General features: G+C 37.8%; 1 protein-coding gene across 6 annotated transcripts in view; it reads right to left on the bottom strand.

Moving 5' to 3' along the window:
* The window catches only part of plce1 (phospholipase C, epsilon 1), a 79061-nt gene that overhangs the window by 36675 nt on the left and 23493 nt on the right, over window positions 1-18893 (bottom strand). For 3 of the 6 annotated variants that reach the window (XM_086139893.1, XM_086139894.1, XM_086139895.1), the window contains 2 exons: window positions 8243-8436; window positions 7865-8004 (listed from right to left, as the gene is read on the bottom strand). In XM_086139893.1, the coding sequence (XP_085996019.1) occupies window positions 7865-8004; window positions 8243-8436 (334 nt within the window). Of the gene's footprint in view, window positions 1-997; window positions 1587-7864; window positions 8005-8242; window positions 8437-18893 lie in introns of those variants that run through there. The other 3 variants (XM_086139898.1, XM_086139896.1, XM_086139897.1) reach the window with 3 other exon arrangements.

Below are 18893 nucleotides of genomic sequence, written 5' to 3' on the forward strand. Positions count from 1 at the left end.
GAAGTCTTTTCAGTCAGATATCCGGGAATGTGAGTCATTCCATATTAACCAGTGACAGAGTCAAGGGTTGTATGTTCAGAAGGGTCTTGGCGATTGCTCAGTGAGACTACCTTCAGAATCCAGCGACAAAGAAGAGAAACTTTATCTTAGGTTGTGCCATCTGTCTTGGCCAGCCAAAAGTATAAATACATGTGAACACCTCTCTCACACACATTAGGGCTGATGACAACTTTCCCACTAGAGAATGTCGGGCACCTAAGCAGGTGCTGCATTACTGGGAACCACTCAAAAAGAATCTTTTGAACTTACAAAGGAAGCTGCATGCAAAGACAAACTTATAGATTTAAAAAAAAAACTGCTTTCTAAGCCTGATTCAGGATATGCACTGTATTTATTTGTCCATTCATTTGTTTTTTTATTTTTCTATTTGTTGACACATTTTTTTTCTTTTGTTTCCTTCAGTTTATCAACTTTATCTAAACACATATTGATTCTCATAAATTAATAGCCTGGGTTTGTAAACTCACTGGCTGCCTTCCTTTTGCAAAAAAACAAGTACATTCTCTCTGAGTATCGAATAAAACTTTGATAGTTAGTAGACAAAATGAGATTCCAACAGATTGGAACAAACCCAACACACACAAAAACCCTTTCAAAGAGACCAAAAATATATACCAAGACTACATTTGGCACAAAGTAGATGACATAGCAGAACAGGAATCAGAGTTTAATATTCCATGTACAAGCAGTTTAGATCATCTACAATATGCCATGGTTTCTGTGTTCAATGTCAACAAAAAAAAAGAAAGAGTAATGAAACCAGGCTTGCAACGCTAATTACATTTTATTTACAAATATTGTCAATATAATCTATGTTTGTTTTATAAATTAAATCCATTCAAAGTGCTTGGTACAACAGTTGATAAGAGCGTCCACAAACAGGGACAACACACCAGATCGATATTGAAATAAAACATGCATGTACACTGTAACTCACATTTCATCTACTCACTGATGAAATCGAAGTCCCTGGGAGAGTGCTTCATGATTTCTAGATACAGCTAACCACTCTCCCTCCCACACTGACAGTTCAGTGACGAGGTGACCAAGGTACACTTATCCACATTTGTACCCCAGGTCCCGTTTCTCCTGCAGCTGCTCTCTCTCTCTCTCTCTCTCTCTCTCTCTCTCTCTCTCTCTCTCTCTCTCTCTCTCTCTCTCTCTCTCTCTCTCTCTCTCTCTCTCTCTCTCTCTCTCTCTCTCTCTCTCTCTCTCTCTGCCACTTGGCAATAGATCTAGTTTCTTTCCTACTGCATTTTCACCTTGAACTCTCTCCTACTTGCATTTCATCTCCTTCTTTCACTTTGTTTTATTCACTCATACATCTTCCCCTTGTCCCTTTGCCTCATCAGCAAACACTCTAGACATGCTCTTTCCTTTGCCAGCTTGCACCCCTCCTCTCTCTCATTCTCCTTCTCAACCACTCCTCCCTGACATGCGTAGTTCACAGCCATGTGCAAGTGTTACACATTCTAGACCATTCCACAGCATATGCAAACAGATGGGCAAACATATAGATGACAAATAATAAAAAAATAAAAAAAATAAATTAATAAAAAACTAATTGAGCCTATTGAAAATAATTCAATTTTATGTAAAAAAAAACAAAGGTTTAATTTATATGAAACACAACGGTTTGAGTTAAATTGGTTTCCACTTTTGATGCTGCCCTGAGGCTGCATTTTTGATAAAATTCTAGGAAGAATACAAATGACTACAATTTTATTTTAAAGTGGTGCCACGAAACAAAAACACATTTGGAGGTTAAAGTTATTGTGGTTAAAGTTTACAGTATTATAAATATAAAACCATTTTTAGTCGTCACAAGTGAAATGCGAAAATTATTCTTTCACATGAGTATTTTTAGCAATTCTATGGTTCTGTAAACAATGTGTAATCCTTGAGACTTCCCCTCACTATGATTCCCCACAAAATTTACTGCCAATGAGGTTTAAATGGCAGGCAACACAATGTACAATCATGACCGAAAAGAAGACAGAAAAACAAGAAGGAAGGCAAAAAAATTAATATTGAACTAGAATGATGGAAGCTCATTACTGAACTACCTACTCCCTTTTCAGCAGAACAGTAAATTATTTTACACAGGAAATGGGCTTAAGAAAAGACTCAAATAAGCCTCACCATGAAATCTCCATGACCTTCAGCTGAGTGTTCTTTTAACCTCAAAAGCAAATGTTTTTACAGTTTGACAGTGTGACACTTCAATTGACTTTTTTTTTCCTGAAAATCTCATCTGACAAAACCTTAAAATGGTGAAAGGCATTGTACAGCCAAATTTAGACCCACAATGTATTATGTTATACACACTAGGTATGGTCTGGACAGTTAGACTCTTAAATACATAACAGGGTCGTATTTTCGGAAATTTTCAGAAATGTTAGTAAAACCAAGATCTCTCGATCTCTCTCTGGCTCACACACAGAAACATACTGAAACCAGGCACATACACACACACATACGCAAACACAAATACACATTCACAACTTTGGTGAAAACTAGTCACATTCATTAACAATTTTTGAGATGACATTTACTGAACAAGCATAAGCACTTCATGTTTCAAAAGACAAGGCCCACAAAACGTAAAAAAAAAACCAACAGCTTCTAACTACTAAATGTTAAGCTATGATTTGAAGTCTCTCTTGTTCTACTGTTGTGGATTTTGTTTCCACCATTTTAGTGTCCACCACTTTGTGTCCATGTTAATATTTTTAATGTTAATATTTTCACGAAAAATCTATGCACAACACTACTTGCCAGCAGAAATTGCCGGTATACTTCATTCTTCAGATCTTTTCAATCCCGAGGATTTAAGTGTAAAAACCTTAACCCAGCTCCAGAGACAAAGTTGTAAAAGGTGTCATATTCGAGATTTAAAAGGAAATAACTAAATAAATATCATGACATTTATTTGTTGATCTTTAAGAATATATAAATTAAGCAATGTCATCTGAAAAATCATCAATGAAGACCTCAGGGCGGCATTGCCCGGTGTCTCCATGAGTTAGTCTCAGGTAGCGAACAGGCCAGTGTCTCCCTAAGCCGTTCCCAAGCCCAAATTACTTCAGTGGGTTGCGTCAGGAAGGGCAACTGCCATAAAACTTTTAAATATGTGAATCAATCATAATAACCAGATCAAACCGGATCGGTCGCGGGCCAGGTTAATAACAACCGCAACTGGTACTGATGACCTACACAGAAACCAATGGACACTGAGCTACTATAGGTCAAAGAAGAAGAGGAGGAGTGCGTGTTCGGCAGCAGAGAGAGAGGAGGAAAGGAAAGAGCCTGGGACTGAGAGTAGAGACTTTGAATATTGGGACTATGACAGGAAAAGGTAGAGTTGGTCGACATGATGCAGGGAAGGAAGGTAGATATACTGTGTGTCCAGGAGACCAGGTGGAAAGGTAGTAAGGCTAGAAGCTTAGGAGCAGGCTTTAAGTTGTACTATTATGGTACTGACAAGAAGAGAAATGGAGTAGGAGTTATCTTGAAGGAGAAGTTTGTAAGGAACGTCCTAGACGTGAAAAGAATGTCAGATAGACTTATGAGTCTGATATTGGTAATTGAAGGTGTGATGCTCAGCGTTGTTAGTGTTTATGCCCCGCAGGTGGGATGTGAATCTGAAGAGAAGGGAAAGTTCTGGAATGAGTTAGATGAAGTGATGCAGAATATTCCCAGAGATGAGAGAGTGGTAATTGGTGCAGATTTCAATGGACATGTTGGTGAAGGCAATAGAGGGGATGAAGAAGTGATGGGCAGATTTGGTATCCAGAATAGGAATGCAGAGGGACAGATGGTGGTAGATTTTGCAAAAAGGATGGAAATGGCTGTCGTGAACACCTTTTTCCAGAAAAAACAGGAACATAGGGTAACTTATAAGAGCGGAGATAGGAGCACGCAGGTAGACTACATCTTGGAAGCAATTTCCTTCGGGATTAATAAAGTTGTTCTTATTCTTATTCTTATTCTTATTCTTATTCTTATTCTTATTCTTATTCTTATTCTTATTCTTATTCTTATTCTTATTCTTATTCTTGTATAGATGAGGTAACTTGAAAGAGATCAGTGACTGCAAAGTAGTTGTAGGTGAGAGTGTAGCCAGACAGCATAGGATGGTGGTTTGTAGGATGACTGGTGACAAGGAAGATGAAGAGGACAACGGCAGAGCAGAGGACAAAGTGGTGGAAGCTGAAAAGGGAGGAGTGTTGCATGGTTTTCAGGGAGGAGTTGAGAAAGGGCCTGGGTGGTCAGGGTGAGCTTCCATCTGGAAGGAAAGTAGATAAGAAGACTTGGTGGTGAAATAAGGAAGTGCAGGAGTATATACACAGAAAGAAGAAGTGGGAGGACTGAAGAGAACAGACAGAAGTTCAGGGAGATGCGGCGAAAGGTAAAGATAGAGGTAGCAAAGGCAAAACAAAGAGCATACAATGACTTATATGCTCAATTGGATAGTAAGGAGGGTGAGAATGATCTATACAGGTTGGCGAAACAGAGAGATAAAGATGAAAAGGATGTACAACAGATCCAGTTGATTAAGGATAGAGAGGGAAATGTATTGACAGATGCTCGGAGAGTAATGGGAAGATGGAAAGAGTACTTTGAAGAGCTGATGAATGTGGAAAATGAAAGAGAGGCAAGGGTAGATGAGGTGACTATTCTAGACCACAAAGTAGCACAAATTAGTAAAAGTGAAGTGAGGAAGGCATTGAAGAGGATGAAGAGTGGAAAAGCAGTTGGTCCTGATCATATACCTGTGGAGGTGTGGAAGTGTCTAGGAGAGGCAGCGGTAGATTTTCTGACTACATTATTCAACAGGATCTTAGAGAGTGAGAAGATGCCTGAAGAATGGAGACACAGTGTGATGGTGCCTATTTTTAAGAATAAAGGGGATGTGCCGAATTAAAGGGGATGTGCAGAATTGTGGCAACTATAGAGGGATAAAGTTGATGAGCCATACAACGAAGTTATAGGAAAGAGTAGTGGAAACTAGACTGAGAGCAGAAGTTGGCATTTGTGAACAGGAGTATGGCTTCATGCCTAGGAAGAGTACTACAGATGCAGTATTTGCGTTGAGAATGCTAATAGAAAAGTACAGAGAAGGCCAGAGGGAGCTGCATTGTGTTTTTGTAGACATAGAAAAAAGCATGTGACAGGATGCCAAGAGAGGAGCTCTGGTATTGTATGAGGAAGTCTGGAGTGGCAGAGAAGTATGTTAGACTGATGCAGGACATGTATGCTAGCTGTGAGACAGTGGTGCGGTGTGCTGTAGGGGTAACAGAAAAGTTCAAGGTGGAGGTGGGGCTCCATCAGCTCTGAACCCCTTCTTGTTTAAAGTGGTGATGGACAGGCTGACAGATGAGGTGAGATAGGAATCCCCATGGACCATGATGTTTGCGGATGACATTGTGATCTGTAGTGAGAGCAGACAACAGGTAGAGGAAAATCTAGAGAGATGGAGGTATGCTCTGGAAAGGAGAGGAATGAAAGTTAGCCACAGCAAGACAGAGTATATGTGTGTGAATGAGAGGAATCCGGGTGGAGCGATCAGGCTACAGGGAGTGGAGAGCAAGAAGTTGGAGGATTTCAGGTACTTGGTGTCAACAGTCCAGAGCATCGGAGAGTGTGGAAAAGAGGCGAAAAGACAGGTTCGAGGGTTAGATGGAGAAGGTTGATTCGCTGTGGCAACCCCTGAAGGGAAAAGCGGAAAGGAGAGGAGGAAGTGCTATAAGGCTATCCTCTACATGGGGCTACAGACAGATACATTTTCTAAACAATCAATGCCAAATCATTCAAATGAAAGAACTATTGTGCTGCTGATGAACAATTTAATGCAAGGGCTAAAAACATAACAAACAAGTCTCACTGGGGATTTCTTTCTTCAATATCTGTTTGCCTTTAACTTGTGAAGTTGAGCTCGAGTGAGCCAGAGAGAGGACGGGGTGAGAGAGAAAAAGAGAGATTTAGAGAGAGCAAGAGTTAGAGTTTATTTAAATGCTGAGATTTGACTATACAGTCCAGGGAACATGTTAAAATACTTGGTTTAACTTAATGGCAGTGAAAGAGTGATCCAGACAAAAGGTTTAACATAACGGATACCCTCTTGTAGTCCTTTGAATACTTCAGACCAAAAATAAACAAATGGAAAGAAAATATAACCCTCATACCAAAAAACAAACCCTTCAAGAAACTAAACAGTGGCACAGAGAGGGCGAGAGAGAGAGAGAGAGAGAGAGAGAGAGAGAGAGAGAGAGAGAGAGAGAGAGAGAGAGAGAGAGAGAGAGAGAGAGAGAATATGCCCTCATCTTGGCAGGAAGTCCAAGCTAAGCTTTGTGTAAAACAGAACACAGTGTCATGTTGAAGATATGCACAAGATGTGTTCATGTGATTATGAATGTACATTTGGATGTGTTACAATCTATAAGGTTGACACTCCAAAATGCACATTTTGTTGTTTCAATGATAATCAACAAAGAAAGTCACTGAAATTATGTATGATTTTAAGTGTATATGTCGACTTTCGTGTATTTGTCAGTCTGTGTGCCTGACTCCATAATCTTGTCAGAGACACCTGTTCCCTGGCACCTTACCAGTGGAAATTAATGTCAGAATCAGCTTACATTTAAATCATACATAACATCATTGTTGACAAGCTGGCCAGACGGTTACCAGCTCAGGAACTGACCTGTGAATCAACTGACTGAAAGTCATATGGAGAGTAACTGAGAACTAGAAACAGGCACTGAAAATGAACTTGATTGAAATTTGTAAATTCCTGAATTCCTGGCACTACTTTGGATATAAGCTCTACAAATTGAGTTTTTACATAGGATAGAGCTACCAAAAGAAGTCTGCTCTGTGACATATTTAGAACATATTTATATACCATATATGAGAAATTCTTGTCAAAATTTTCTTCTCATGGCCACTTCTTTGAGGGATCCCTGGTTACCAAGATGTTATTGTCCTACTTGATCAATGTTTGTAGTAGCTACATAAAACAATAATAAAATATCTCAACATATCTTAGCTTGTATAAAACTGTAAAGAAAATTTTCAGAAAATCAAGTCCAGTTGCCACAAGAAGAGGATTTTGACAAGAAATAACCATGACCTGGATAACTGAGATCTTCCACTGATGTGTATGTGGGAGCTTTTTCAAAGAAGCAATACAAGGTTGTTTGAAAGGAGTAGTCTTTTGCTGGGTGTTTGAGTATCTCTATTTTCCTGTGTTTTTGTGCCATTTCAAAGGACAGAAACAACAATAGAAATAGAGTAAAGAAAGAAGAAAAGGGCAATCACTGATATAAACCTTCCTACCGACCAGAACCCACTGTGGATAATGCACCATGTGGGAAAAAAGGAGAGAGGAAGAAACAATTTGGGAGCAGTTAACCACAGGGGAATAGAAACTTTCCTTCTCAGAATCAAACAGATAGAGGCTGTCTGCCCTTAGTCCCTGCTACAATAGACATCCACTTTTAAGCCTCTGCTGGATATGAACATGTGTGTAAAAATTACATACAACTTAATAGGCATTAAGCAAAATTACAAGTAAAACACCTTATGTGTATAAATCTGTTTATTTTCATGCAATCGATCCTTAGTCAACTACAGCTAGAACCATGTGCTGAGAAACATTTCCAACCTCATAATTTTTTCCCCATTTCTGCATGTCAGCTTTATGTTCAACAGCCAAAAAGGACTAATGATTTAGTTTCATATTCTAACGTTGCTTCGCCATAAAGAAGCACCCTTAAAAATTGAACAGGATGATACCCACCTTTTAGAACGGTGTGGCTGTTATAGGTCTGGCCAACAGGATAAAGAGCAGATCGTGCACCCAGAGCAGTTGTGGCCTCTAGTAGGGCACCAGTTAGCAAAGAGCACACTGAGCTCCGTTGTCCACATGCACGATAAATCCTACAAAAATAAGGACAACAAAGTATTTGCAACAAGCACACAACATCAGATTATATTACTTGACACACATTCTATTATTCTTGTAACACTTATAATACTTGACACTTACATGACAATTAGGGAGCGATATTTAATACGTTTTCAAAATACTGAATGAGCAAATACGCTTATAAATAACAAGTGACTGAAAAAATTCAGGGTCACAAAATAAAACACATCAAACAAAAATGAGACAAACCTAGGTGAAAACGATGGATGACAGGACACCAGATCAAGACAGGGGCTTAGTTCTTGACAGGGTAGTCCAGAACTAGCAGGGTGTAATGGCCTGCAAGAATCCCCATCGCATACATATCCAGGGCACGACAGAAGGAGTTTTTTGGCAGGATGAATCAAGTTAATTTTTTTTCCATCCAGTACATAGCTGTTGACCTATGGAATATATCATGTTCAAAAGTGTCACTTGAAACAATAATTTCAAATCTTGAATTTTGAACACTGGTGTTGGCTGGCAACCATGAAATATCACTCCCTGATAAATGCAGAATTTGGTAAGATATCTTATTTTGTGTGTGGGCTGTTGACATAAAAAGGAGAATCAGCAAAACAGTGAAGTGACCAATAAGTTAATATGTTAAATGGTTGGTACTGCCAGCCAGGAAGCCCAGAGAAGGTTGATCACTGTGGCGACCCCACAGTGGGGGAAACAAAGATGTTAAAACCATTCAAAATACAAAAGTAGCATCCCAAAATCAGAATATACACTGAAACATTACCAGTAGAGAGAACACAAAATTCAACAAAAACAAATCAGAAAACAACAAAAGAAGTAAAATAACTTAAACCAATACTCAAAACATTTCGTCTTCAATTTATTTTGCACACAACACACAATATTTCATATTTAAGACTAATATATCATAGCTTTAACCCTTTATAACAGCTTCACCAGGTATGTCCTCTAGAAAAAGGAGAAATCCAAGAAGAAAATACTAAATACGACAAATACCACAGAGAAACATAAGCAGACAATGAGAGGATGAGAGGCCAGATCCAGACAAAATGAGGGCAAGACAGATAGAATTGAAGTTTTACAGAGTATAAAAATATGGAGAAATCTGAGGGGGGGAGGCAACACTGTAAAAAAGAGGAAAAAAAATATGGACAGACATAATATGTCAGGATGGTTTTACAAGACTGAGCATTTTGACCTTAGCAAAAAACCTCCTCATTTTAAGTTCACATTCTTAATGGAGTAGACTCAAGCTGACATGAAAAGAAGCACTTATCCCAACCACTGATGTGTTCATGTTTTTGAGTAGACCAGCATGCAGGCTCTTTTAATTTCATTTCTTTTAATACCATCATGGCACAATATAGGAGGCTATAATGACTGGCCGCCTGTGGCTCAGTTGATGGCATCCCTCCAATCAGAAAACTGGCAGTTTGATCCCCGGTCCCTCCTGTGAACATGCATGAGTCCTTGGGCAAGACACTGAACCTCAAGTTGCTCCTAATGGCCTGGCAAGAACACTGCATGGCAGCCTTGGTGCCTTTGGTGTGTGAATGCTATCTATTGTAAAATATTTTGAAACCACCAGGTGTATGAGCACTTTATAAGTTGGGACCTTTTACCATTATAAGTGAGTATAAATTCCTTGAATAAGTATGAGTACTTTATAATTGTGTACAATCAGTATAGAACAGCAAGTACAGAAAGAATTGAGCTTCACAAACACCTATTTGTGAAAAATTGAAAGATTTTGAAAGACCACTTAAAGTATTTATAGATATGATTAAGAAGACTCCTACTGTAAAATAACTGATAAATACATGAGGGTTTACATCTTAAAGATGGAGCATTTCTTTCAAATTGGTTGATTCAGTTTAAAGTATATCTGGAAAATTAAGTTTTCACTCCATGTACTGAATATGTGAGCATCAGACAGTTCTATATCATTCTAGCTGACTATCAAGTTAAAACTAGCATATTTTTATGATAATCAATCATTGAAAAATTACAAATGCAAGTGTATGTATGTGTGTTTGTGTGGTTAAGTAAGTTTAAAGGGAGTTGGGGTTCAATTTTTACCTTTTTTTTCTTCTTGCAGTTTGTTTTCTGTTGTTTTGTTTGAAAATGATGTTAAAATTGTCTTATTGATATTGTGCAAGGGGCTGTCAGGACTGGGTAAAGTGAAAACAGTTGAAATGTGGTTCACAGACAAAGATCATCTTCATGATGTTCTGATTCTTGTTCCAACTTCACAGTAATACAATGTTTCCTCTTGCTCGTCAACCATTGCGTTGTTGCCCCTTGACTGTGGCTTGATTAAATATGGCTAAATATCACAGTCAGCCAAAACTTTCCCTTGTTCTATGTATGACAATAACCCTTTTAACATGCCTTACTCTTATTAAGTGCTAAGATACTGATGGCATGAACACACCCCTAACCCATATATTATGGTCTACTAGTTGTCTTAGTGGGATGGGTTTCCTGTATGGGGTGTAGCTCTCGTTGTTGTCAGATCTGAGCCATTCCCAGGGGGAAGGGAGACATACCAACCAGCACATTTAAAAGATTGAAAAAGTTTGGATCCGGGGATGCAGGATAAAACAAACATAAATTCTGTCTTTCTCAGGAACAAACAATCACTGAAAGCCAAATCCAAAGGTACTGAAAACAATTTCTTTCTCATTCTCAAAAAATGTAAACACTCAACAACACATTGATTTTTTTTTTTTTAAATAAAAGTTATTATTGCTATCATTCCACAGCGCAAAAGCCTATAACATTTCTTCCCACACTTAACCACATTCCATGTATTCCAGATATTGTCTATCAACGATATGGAGCTATTAGTTATACAACATTAACACTTTTCAAAGTCTACACAGTGAGTCAACACTGAGGAATATTGATTTTTACCTTTATTATATATAGCACTTATGTTCAAAATTATGTATTTGGTTTTTGATAGGAAGGTTTTCAATAAAGCTGGGTTATCATTCTTTTTTTTTAACCAATAGACAAAGATGTATTTAGGGGTTAAGACTTCTTTTGCTACTCTAGATAGCTGGAATACTTCACTTATGATGCTAATACTCAGAAAACATAAATGGGATCGCTGCAGTCACATAAACACATCACGTCATTGCTTGTAGACTATTTGTAACTGAGCCTGTATCCCACATTGTTGCAAATCGAAACTAAACAGCTAAAGCAAATATAAAGTTTAGGTTCTGCTATGAAGAGGAATTATCATAATTTTTCAATTACATGAAACATAGTCCATTTTTCAATTAAGATGGAAATAGGTATTTTGGGAGGAAGGCAGTTCAGAGCATGAAATTGGAAAATAATCTCAGTAAATGATTCATTCAGTTGTGTTGCTGATCTAATTTAGTTTATGTTTGTAAACTTTAGTGTAAACATCTTGAAAAAAACAAGTGAACACTGCTGTAATACAGTAAGTAAGCCCTAGATGTTGAAAGAGCGGACCAAAGCAGAGAGCGTGCAAGTATGAAAGCAGAGAGCCCCACTGCAAAAGGACACTACTGGGACACTGCTGCTTCTGATGGACACAGAACAGCTGTCCTCACACATACACACACAAAAAAGCCCCAATGTCATTTACAATCTAGGAAAAGACAAATGCTACCAGACCGTCATTTGAAAACATAATCACATGCTCTATGCACAATTGTAGATGTAAAAAGTAATAAATAAGGTCATTCTATCTACCATCCTGTTTGGTCGGACGAAAATTGATCACATAATTCTCAGGTTTCACGGATGTTCCGAGTCAAATACATCCATAAATAAAATTGAGATAATGGAAATTTACTCTTGTTGATGATAAAATAAACAACAATGGGGAGTTAATGAATCGATCAAATGAAGATGTGAGCTGGTAATTAACGTCTTTCAAAATTAAGTTAACAATGCATTTGTGAATTTGTCAAACAAAATAAAATTATCATTGATTTAGTAAATTACTTTATTTAATGGGTCTAGCCACCAGCTAACCACCGTAAATAACATTTGGCTAACATAGTAAACCATGTATAACTGCCATACATAAACTATACGCATCACTGCCTGTAATAGAACTCACAACCTGAGGTTATACTGTTTGTAAGGAAACTGCTAATGGCTTAAACCAGGTCAAGTGATGGCTAAAGTGAACTGCTTTGGTTATTTGGTCATTATTAGTCAAATTTACAAATTTCCTAACAGCTGGAGAATTACAAGATCTTGATGTTTTTGGATTAAGGCTTGAAACACGAGTGTTTACAGCAACAGCTGTATAGTGCTGACAATTTTTATTACTTTAACCTGAGTGTTCAACCCAGATTAAACAAATGTCAGTTGCCCTCAGTAATTAGCATTCTACTTACCTGTAGTAACCCATTTTGTGAATTCTAAATATTTCACAATTCTTGAGGTTGTGATGGTTTTACTGGCAAAATCCATCACTTCCTCTATAACAAATGGTCTACTAATGGAGCCAGATTCAAATATTCTGAAATCCCACCATTTATGGCAGGGATCAAATCTACTACCGTATCAAAGCTACACTCGAAATCACATGAAACAGTAAAAAAATAGATGATTTGAACACTTTGCAACCTGGTTACTATCAAATGGTCCACATAAACTGTTTCTAAATGTGTTTCCAATTAACTTCCATGAACGCCCCGGGTAATTTGTCTGCCTGGCAACAGCCATTCTGGGAAGGGATTAGCAAAGGGCACTCTTGAGCACCACACAGGTCTGCTGAACTTAGAGCTGGAATGAACACACACAGACATATACAGTCATATATAGACCCATGTTAAATACAGACATGTAAGTACAGTCATGCCCATGCCATCACATGTTTCATACCAGATTCACTCAGTATATGGCTTGGTGTAGCTGTTTCCCTGAAATATCCCATATCTTGACTTCTTTACAACGATTAATATGAGCCACCACACACACACACGGACGCATGCACACACGCACGCACACGCACACACACGCACACACACGCACACACACGCACACACACACATACACACATACACACACACACACACACACACACACACACACACACACACACACACACACACACACACACACACACACACACACACACACATTCCTACAGTAACCCTTTCCCAACACAGTTTGTCTCTCAATGACACATATTAATAGAATCTATATTACAATGGTGACTGTGATAATTCGAAGGTCAGAAGATGCAATATTAGGGCTCTATTGTACATATGCAGACTGTATAAATAATTTTAAATTGCTTAAGAGTTTGTAAAGGGAGGCACTGAAGCATATGTGCTTTATTACTCTATTGAATTGATAGCAAGCAGGATGTAATTGTATGAAGTCTATATAGTGCATAATTTACTACAATAATTAATTAATTAAATAATGAATTAATGGCCCAAATCACTTGTTGAACACATTCAAATTTTGTACATAACAGGTAAAATTTCAAGAAAAATATACAAAGGCTAAATTGTTATGTTGTAAATGGCAACTCACTACCCAGTTGGTACTAAATCACAACTAAGTGACTCCAGGCTCAACTGAGAAACAAAATTGTGACGGTGAAAATGCCACACTGGAGTAAACACAAACTAACTTGAAGACATTGTGATTGTCATTTTGGATAGTATATAGACACGAGAATTATCTATTATTCTATTAAATCAATGCATCCAAAACACACACACTAATTAAATCATCTTAATCGGCCAGTGTTATAATGCAATGAAACACAAGTACTCATCAGATTAACTCTTGCAACAGTATAGTGCTACACCTCACTTAGTCTTAGTATTAAGTAATTTGAGGAACAGAAATGCATACTTTGACTTTTAGAAGTATCATGAGGGATCGAGGTTAGCCAAAGTGACTGGTGGTCAAAGTTCAAAGGACTCTATTATTCTGGTCTGTAAGATAAAACCTGAGGTCACTGGAGAGACTTCAGGCATACTCATTTCTAAGCTGAATAGCCTGGCTGAATTCCAAAACATATTTGCACTTTTGTTATGTTGATAGTATTCGTTGCAAGAAATGTTACAAGGGTTTAGAAAACAAAACTCTCTACAAATATCCCTTATATATACTGTACACATTTGCCAGGCACAGAGAAGCATTTGATTACATTATTGTTACAGTACGCATTCTTCATCATTTAGTTGCAGCTATCTTGATTAAATGTTAAGTTAATGTATTTTCTATTTAAAATATCTATAAAAATACAAATGTTTTATCGGAATAAAATAAATGTTGTGTTACTTTCCAAAACCCCCCAAAATTAGAAAAATAGCTGTTAAATAAAAACAAAACAAAAAAAACAGTAACTCATAATTCAATGACATTGTGAATGATATGATGGACTTCACTTTTAAGAGGTATTACATGTTCCACATGTATTCCCATTATGTTATTTTATTATGATTAAATAGCCAGAATATAACTCTTGTTAACTGAATGTTTACTTGGTATCTAACCATTAAACATATCCACGCTGCAGATAGCCGAGGAAGATAGCATTATGAATTTTAATGTTGCCCTGTACTGTTACCCTGATATATTAATTCTTGCACAACTCTGAATAATAGGAGGATACTCATGAAATACTCTATGCCACTTGAGTTCGCAATAATGCATTGAAAATGAAACAACCAGAGCAAGAAGATGGGAATCAAGTACACCCATCCCATTCAAAGCAATAAGCAGGTTTAAATCAACTTCAAATAGTCCATTTCCAAAACTAACTGAGAGACGAGGTATGTAAAGCAGCTTTGGTATCTCTGGACTCAGACACTCAATTGCACCTATCCTGGACTGTGTAAACCAAATTGGAAGACATAAACAAAGCACACCAGACATCCCTCTACTCAAGGTCAACATGTCAAAAATAGCTCAAATTTGTTGAGTGTTAATTAGTCACTTGCTATAGCCACATATGTATTTGCTGTTCTGCACATTCTGCAGAGCAGTCTATGTCTCCACAAGGTAATGTTTGTTTTGCCTCAGCCTGATCCTGGACTGTTTAACTGCAGACAAACGTCTGTGCTCATACACACTTTTGGAACTTGAAGTAAAAATCATTTTTTGATTTTTTTTAAAAAGAAAAGTTTTTCAAGAGCTATGGAGATAATACAGAGAACCAAGACTTCAATTACAGCTCACTTACTTCCCCCACATATGACTGCTTGAATTGTACAGAGGAGTATTGTTAATTATAGAGTTGTAAGCTTGGAAGAAAACCTCTCTTGTTTGATTCACATATTAGTTCACATATGTCAAACTCAAGGACCACGGGCCAAATCTAGCCCACAGTGGGATTATCTTTGGCCCACAGGATAACATTTAATTGCTATTTTTTATATATATATATTTAATTGCTATTAGAGCTGGCCAGCCGATATGTTGCAAGCACCATTAAAACTACAAGTCCCACAATGCGCTACAAGTGCTTTGGCGCGTCAATTGAGTGTTGGCAAGTGCGAGCACCACCCACTTGTCAGCTGGCCTTGCTGAGTCACCAGTTGTCAACTGCCACCTCACATTGTAAACGAAAGGTAGACTTTGAAAACAGGGGGTTTCGGTACAGGTGGGAGGCAGAGCATATGTTAGCGAGAGAGCAACTACACTTCTGATACTGCGAAGCTGTCGATTTTTATCCGTGGAGTGGACTCAGATCTCTGTGTAACAGAGGAACTATTGGGGTTAAGATCAATGCATTGCACAACTACGGGAAAGGAGATCTTTGAAGCAGTATGTGGATATGCGTAAATGAAATGGGCCTGCCTTGGGATCAAATTGTGGCACTGACAATAGATGGAGTGCCCGTGATGTGTGGTCGAAAGAGACGACAGGACAGGATCCAGGAGAAAATTCGTGAGGAACTACTCAGGAAATTTCTCAGGAAAAGCTGCTTATGGCAGCCTATTCTCATTCCGTTATTTCAACTGCCTGAAGAATGTTGAAGGATTCCTTTCGCATCACATACCATCACATTAGGAATCCCTTTCTTGTCAGTTTTTGATGGACCTGGAGCGCCATGTCTGCATCAACACTTGTATTTCACTCTAAACCTAATGAAAAATTAACCAGAGTGAGTATTTTGCATGTTTGTGTTCTAAAGGAGAAATCGCGTTCCCCTCTGATGAGACACCCGAGGAGAAAGAGGTGCCTTTTGCGCCAGTATGTGACACATGGGAATGTGTCCTCGAAAAATTACTACAAAAACTAGACGCATCTCAAGGTTAGTCGAAAAAGGGGCGCCTAATACGTCGGTATGTGACGCTGAGGGAAGCTTCACCATTCATCAGGCGGTTGACACATTGGGATGAGAATGTGTTGCTTCTAGAACAACAGATTATTCTTGTATTTAATGTTTAATGTTGTTGTTTCTAAGCAAGGACGTACAGTATAAGCTTTGTCAGTTCCAGGTTCAAGTGTCTGGCTTTGACAAGAGAACATCAGAGGGCGCAAAACTGAGCTGTAATATAAGTCCTTATTGTTCTTTTTTCTGTTTGGGTTGTTTATGTTTAAGGTTTTTTTACTGGGCAACTATTTTTATGTTTTGTTAGTTTCAGGGTCAATATGTGCAGTAAGTTCATCTCAATAAGTTTTTCAATAAACAATGCAACCTCTCTGGCCCTCAACTTGTACCAATTTTTAAATTTTGGCCCACTGTATTTGAGTTTGATACCCCTGTCTTAGGTGAAGTCCTCAGTGGCTCAAAAGAGTGGATCACACTGCAAACCTTTCCAGGGTTAAAGTAAAGCAGGCATATACTTGATACATAATATAAGGGGGTTTAGTAATGATGTAAATCAAAGAGCAGGTGGCAATACTATAAATGTTTTTGCCATTTCCCAATCCTGGGATTAATAAAGTGTAACTCATCATAAAATCTATGGTAGGGTTTCAAAGTTATATTGGTGGAAAGATAAATGAATGAAACAGCAAGTATGAGTAAAAGGTAAATGATCTTAGTTAGACAATTGTCAGGAATGGCAGGGTTTTCTTCCAGAAATAAAGGCAACAACATTAATAAATTTAGCACTGAAACAAATAGCAAGAGTAAAGGGCACAAGATAAAGGTAGGTTTGTCATAGCAGGTAGATAATTAGAGGAAGAAATGAAGAAAAGTATGATTAGAAGGAAGGATTTTTTTAAGAATAAGGGAGGTGAAGCATACAGAGGGTGGATAGTGTAATAGAAAATATCAAATGGACAAAAAAAACAACAAAACAATTAGAAAAAAAGGGAGACGATGGAGTGGAGGGAATATTAGTCATATTCTGCTGAATTTCACAAGTAGTTGGTTCAAGGATCCACTAGCTTGGCCCGCCTCAGAGCACTGCCTAACACATTTAACATGCTCAAGGTATTATAACATGGTAAAGGTATTATGTCTTTACTCCATTTGTATAAGCAGGGGAAATAGTAATAATAATGTAAATAAATGAGAATAAAATCACAAAAAAAAACAACCAAATGGACTGTTCAGAGTATTATCACCATAAGATTGATAGAAAACAAAAAGGCAATCTGCAAATATTTTGGCGTTTGGCAGCAGTTGTTGCTCTTGACTCACTGGGGGAATAAAACAATTGGGAGAATAAGGCAAAAAGCAAACAGAGTGAATAGCAAAAAGAGTGAATAAGACATATACAGTTAATAATGCGATTATATCCATAATGTTATCAAAAATAACAGTACTGACCTCACCAATACCTCATATTTAGTATGCAACGTAGTTGCATATATAATGTAGACTCAATTGGTCAACCAAAAAGTGACCTTTTACAGATGGAAATACAGACGGATTACATGGGGAGAAAGATGTTAGAAGAACATAAATAACAATGCATTAAAGAAAGGAGCAGGTTTACAGCAGTTTAAAAAAATGAAGCAAAAAAAAAAAGGGGGGAGGAAAAAAATGGGGTCATGCTGAGGGCCAAACAAGCTGGAACCCATTACCCAAAGAACCCAAAGGGACCCCTCCTTACCACCATACTCTCCTATCTACAATTCTCATGATGTCATACTACAGCAAGTCAGTACACTCTCCTCCAAAACAGTTCAAATCTCAAATAGCTGTAGATAAGCCGGAAGAATGTTTTGTACTTCTGCAAAGAAATACAGCCAAAATGCATGTAACTGCTTAAGTGTTCAACAGTCTGATATAGGCAAGTTTCACTGGTTACTATGAAACTGTACAACATTTTAACTTGGAATTCAAACTGTACAACACTACTGAATATTGTTAAAGTTAATTATCTTAAAACTTTACTGTCATGAACTGGCTGCTGAATGTTAATTTGAAACAAACTACTCAATCCCCTAGCTTTAATCTACAGTCCAGAAAGGGCAATATTACTTTTATTATCACACTGAATTAACACACAACCTGCACTTGCATGAAGGGCTCACGCACAATTATGTTTTGCAACCATTTCTAAAGATTTGCAGACAGATGTAAACATGTTTTAAGCATATCACGTTGATCATGTAGGCCTATGTTAAACAATAAAACACAACTATAATCACTTGGACATCCCTGTGCTGGAACACTGCTCAGAAGGAAATGCAAACATAAACTTCTTTGGTTGTTATCTTTTTCTTTTTCTTTTTTTTTACATAAACAAACTGCAATGATTGAGAAGATGCAAAATGCCAAAAGATCTCCTTTCCATAGTAAACGGTATACTTACTGTTGCACAGCTGATATATTGAAGAGGAAATAAGAAAAACACTAAGCTCCAATCTCTCTTGGAATGTGAACAGTTACAAGTGGGAAAGGAGGCTCAAACGAAAGAAGGCGAGGGGTGGGGGGTAGGGAGGGGGAGAGATT

This window comes from Fistularia commersonii, chromosome 32 (genome assembly GCF_037954325.1).
Source record: "Fistularia commersonii isolate RoL2024-O1a breed Wild chromosome 32, RoL_Fcom_v1.0, whole genome shotgun sequence".
Taxonomy (NCBI): domain Eukaryota; kingdom Metazoa; phylum Chordata; class Actinopteri; order Syngnathiformes; family Fistulariidae; genus Fistularia; species Fistularia commersonii.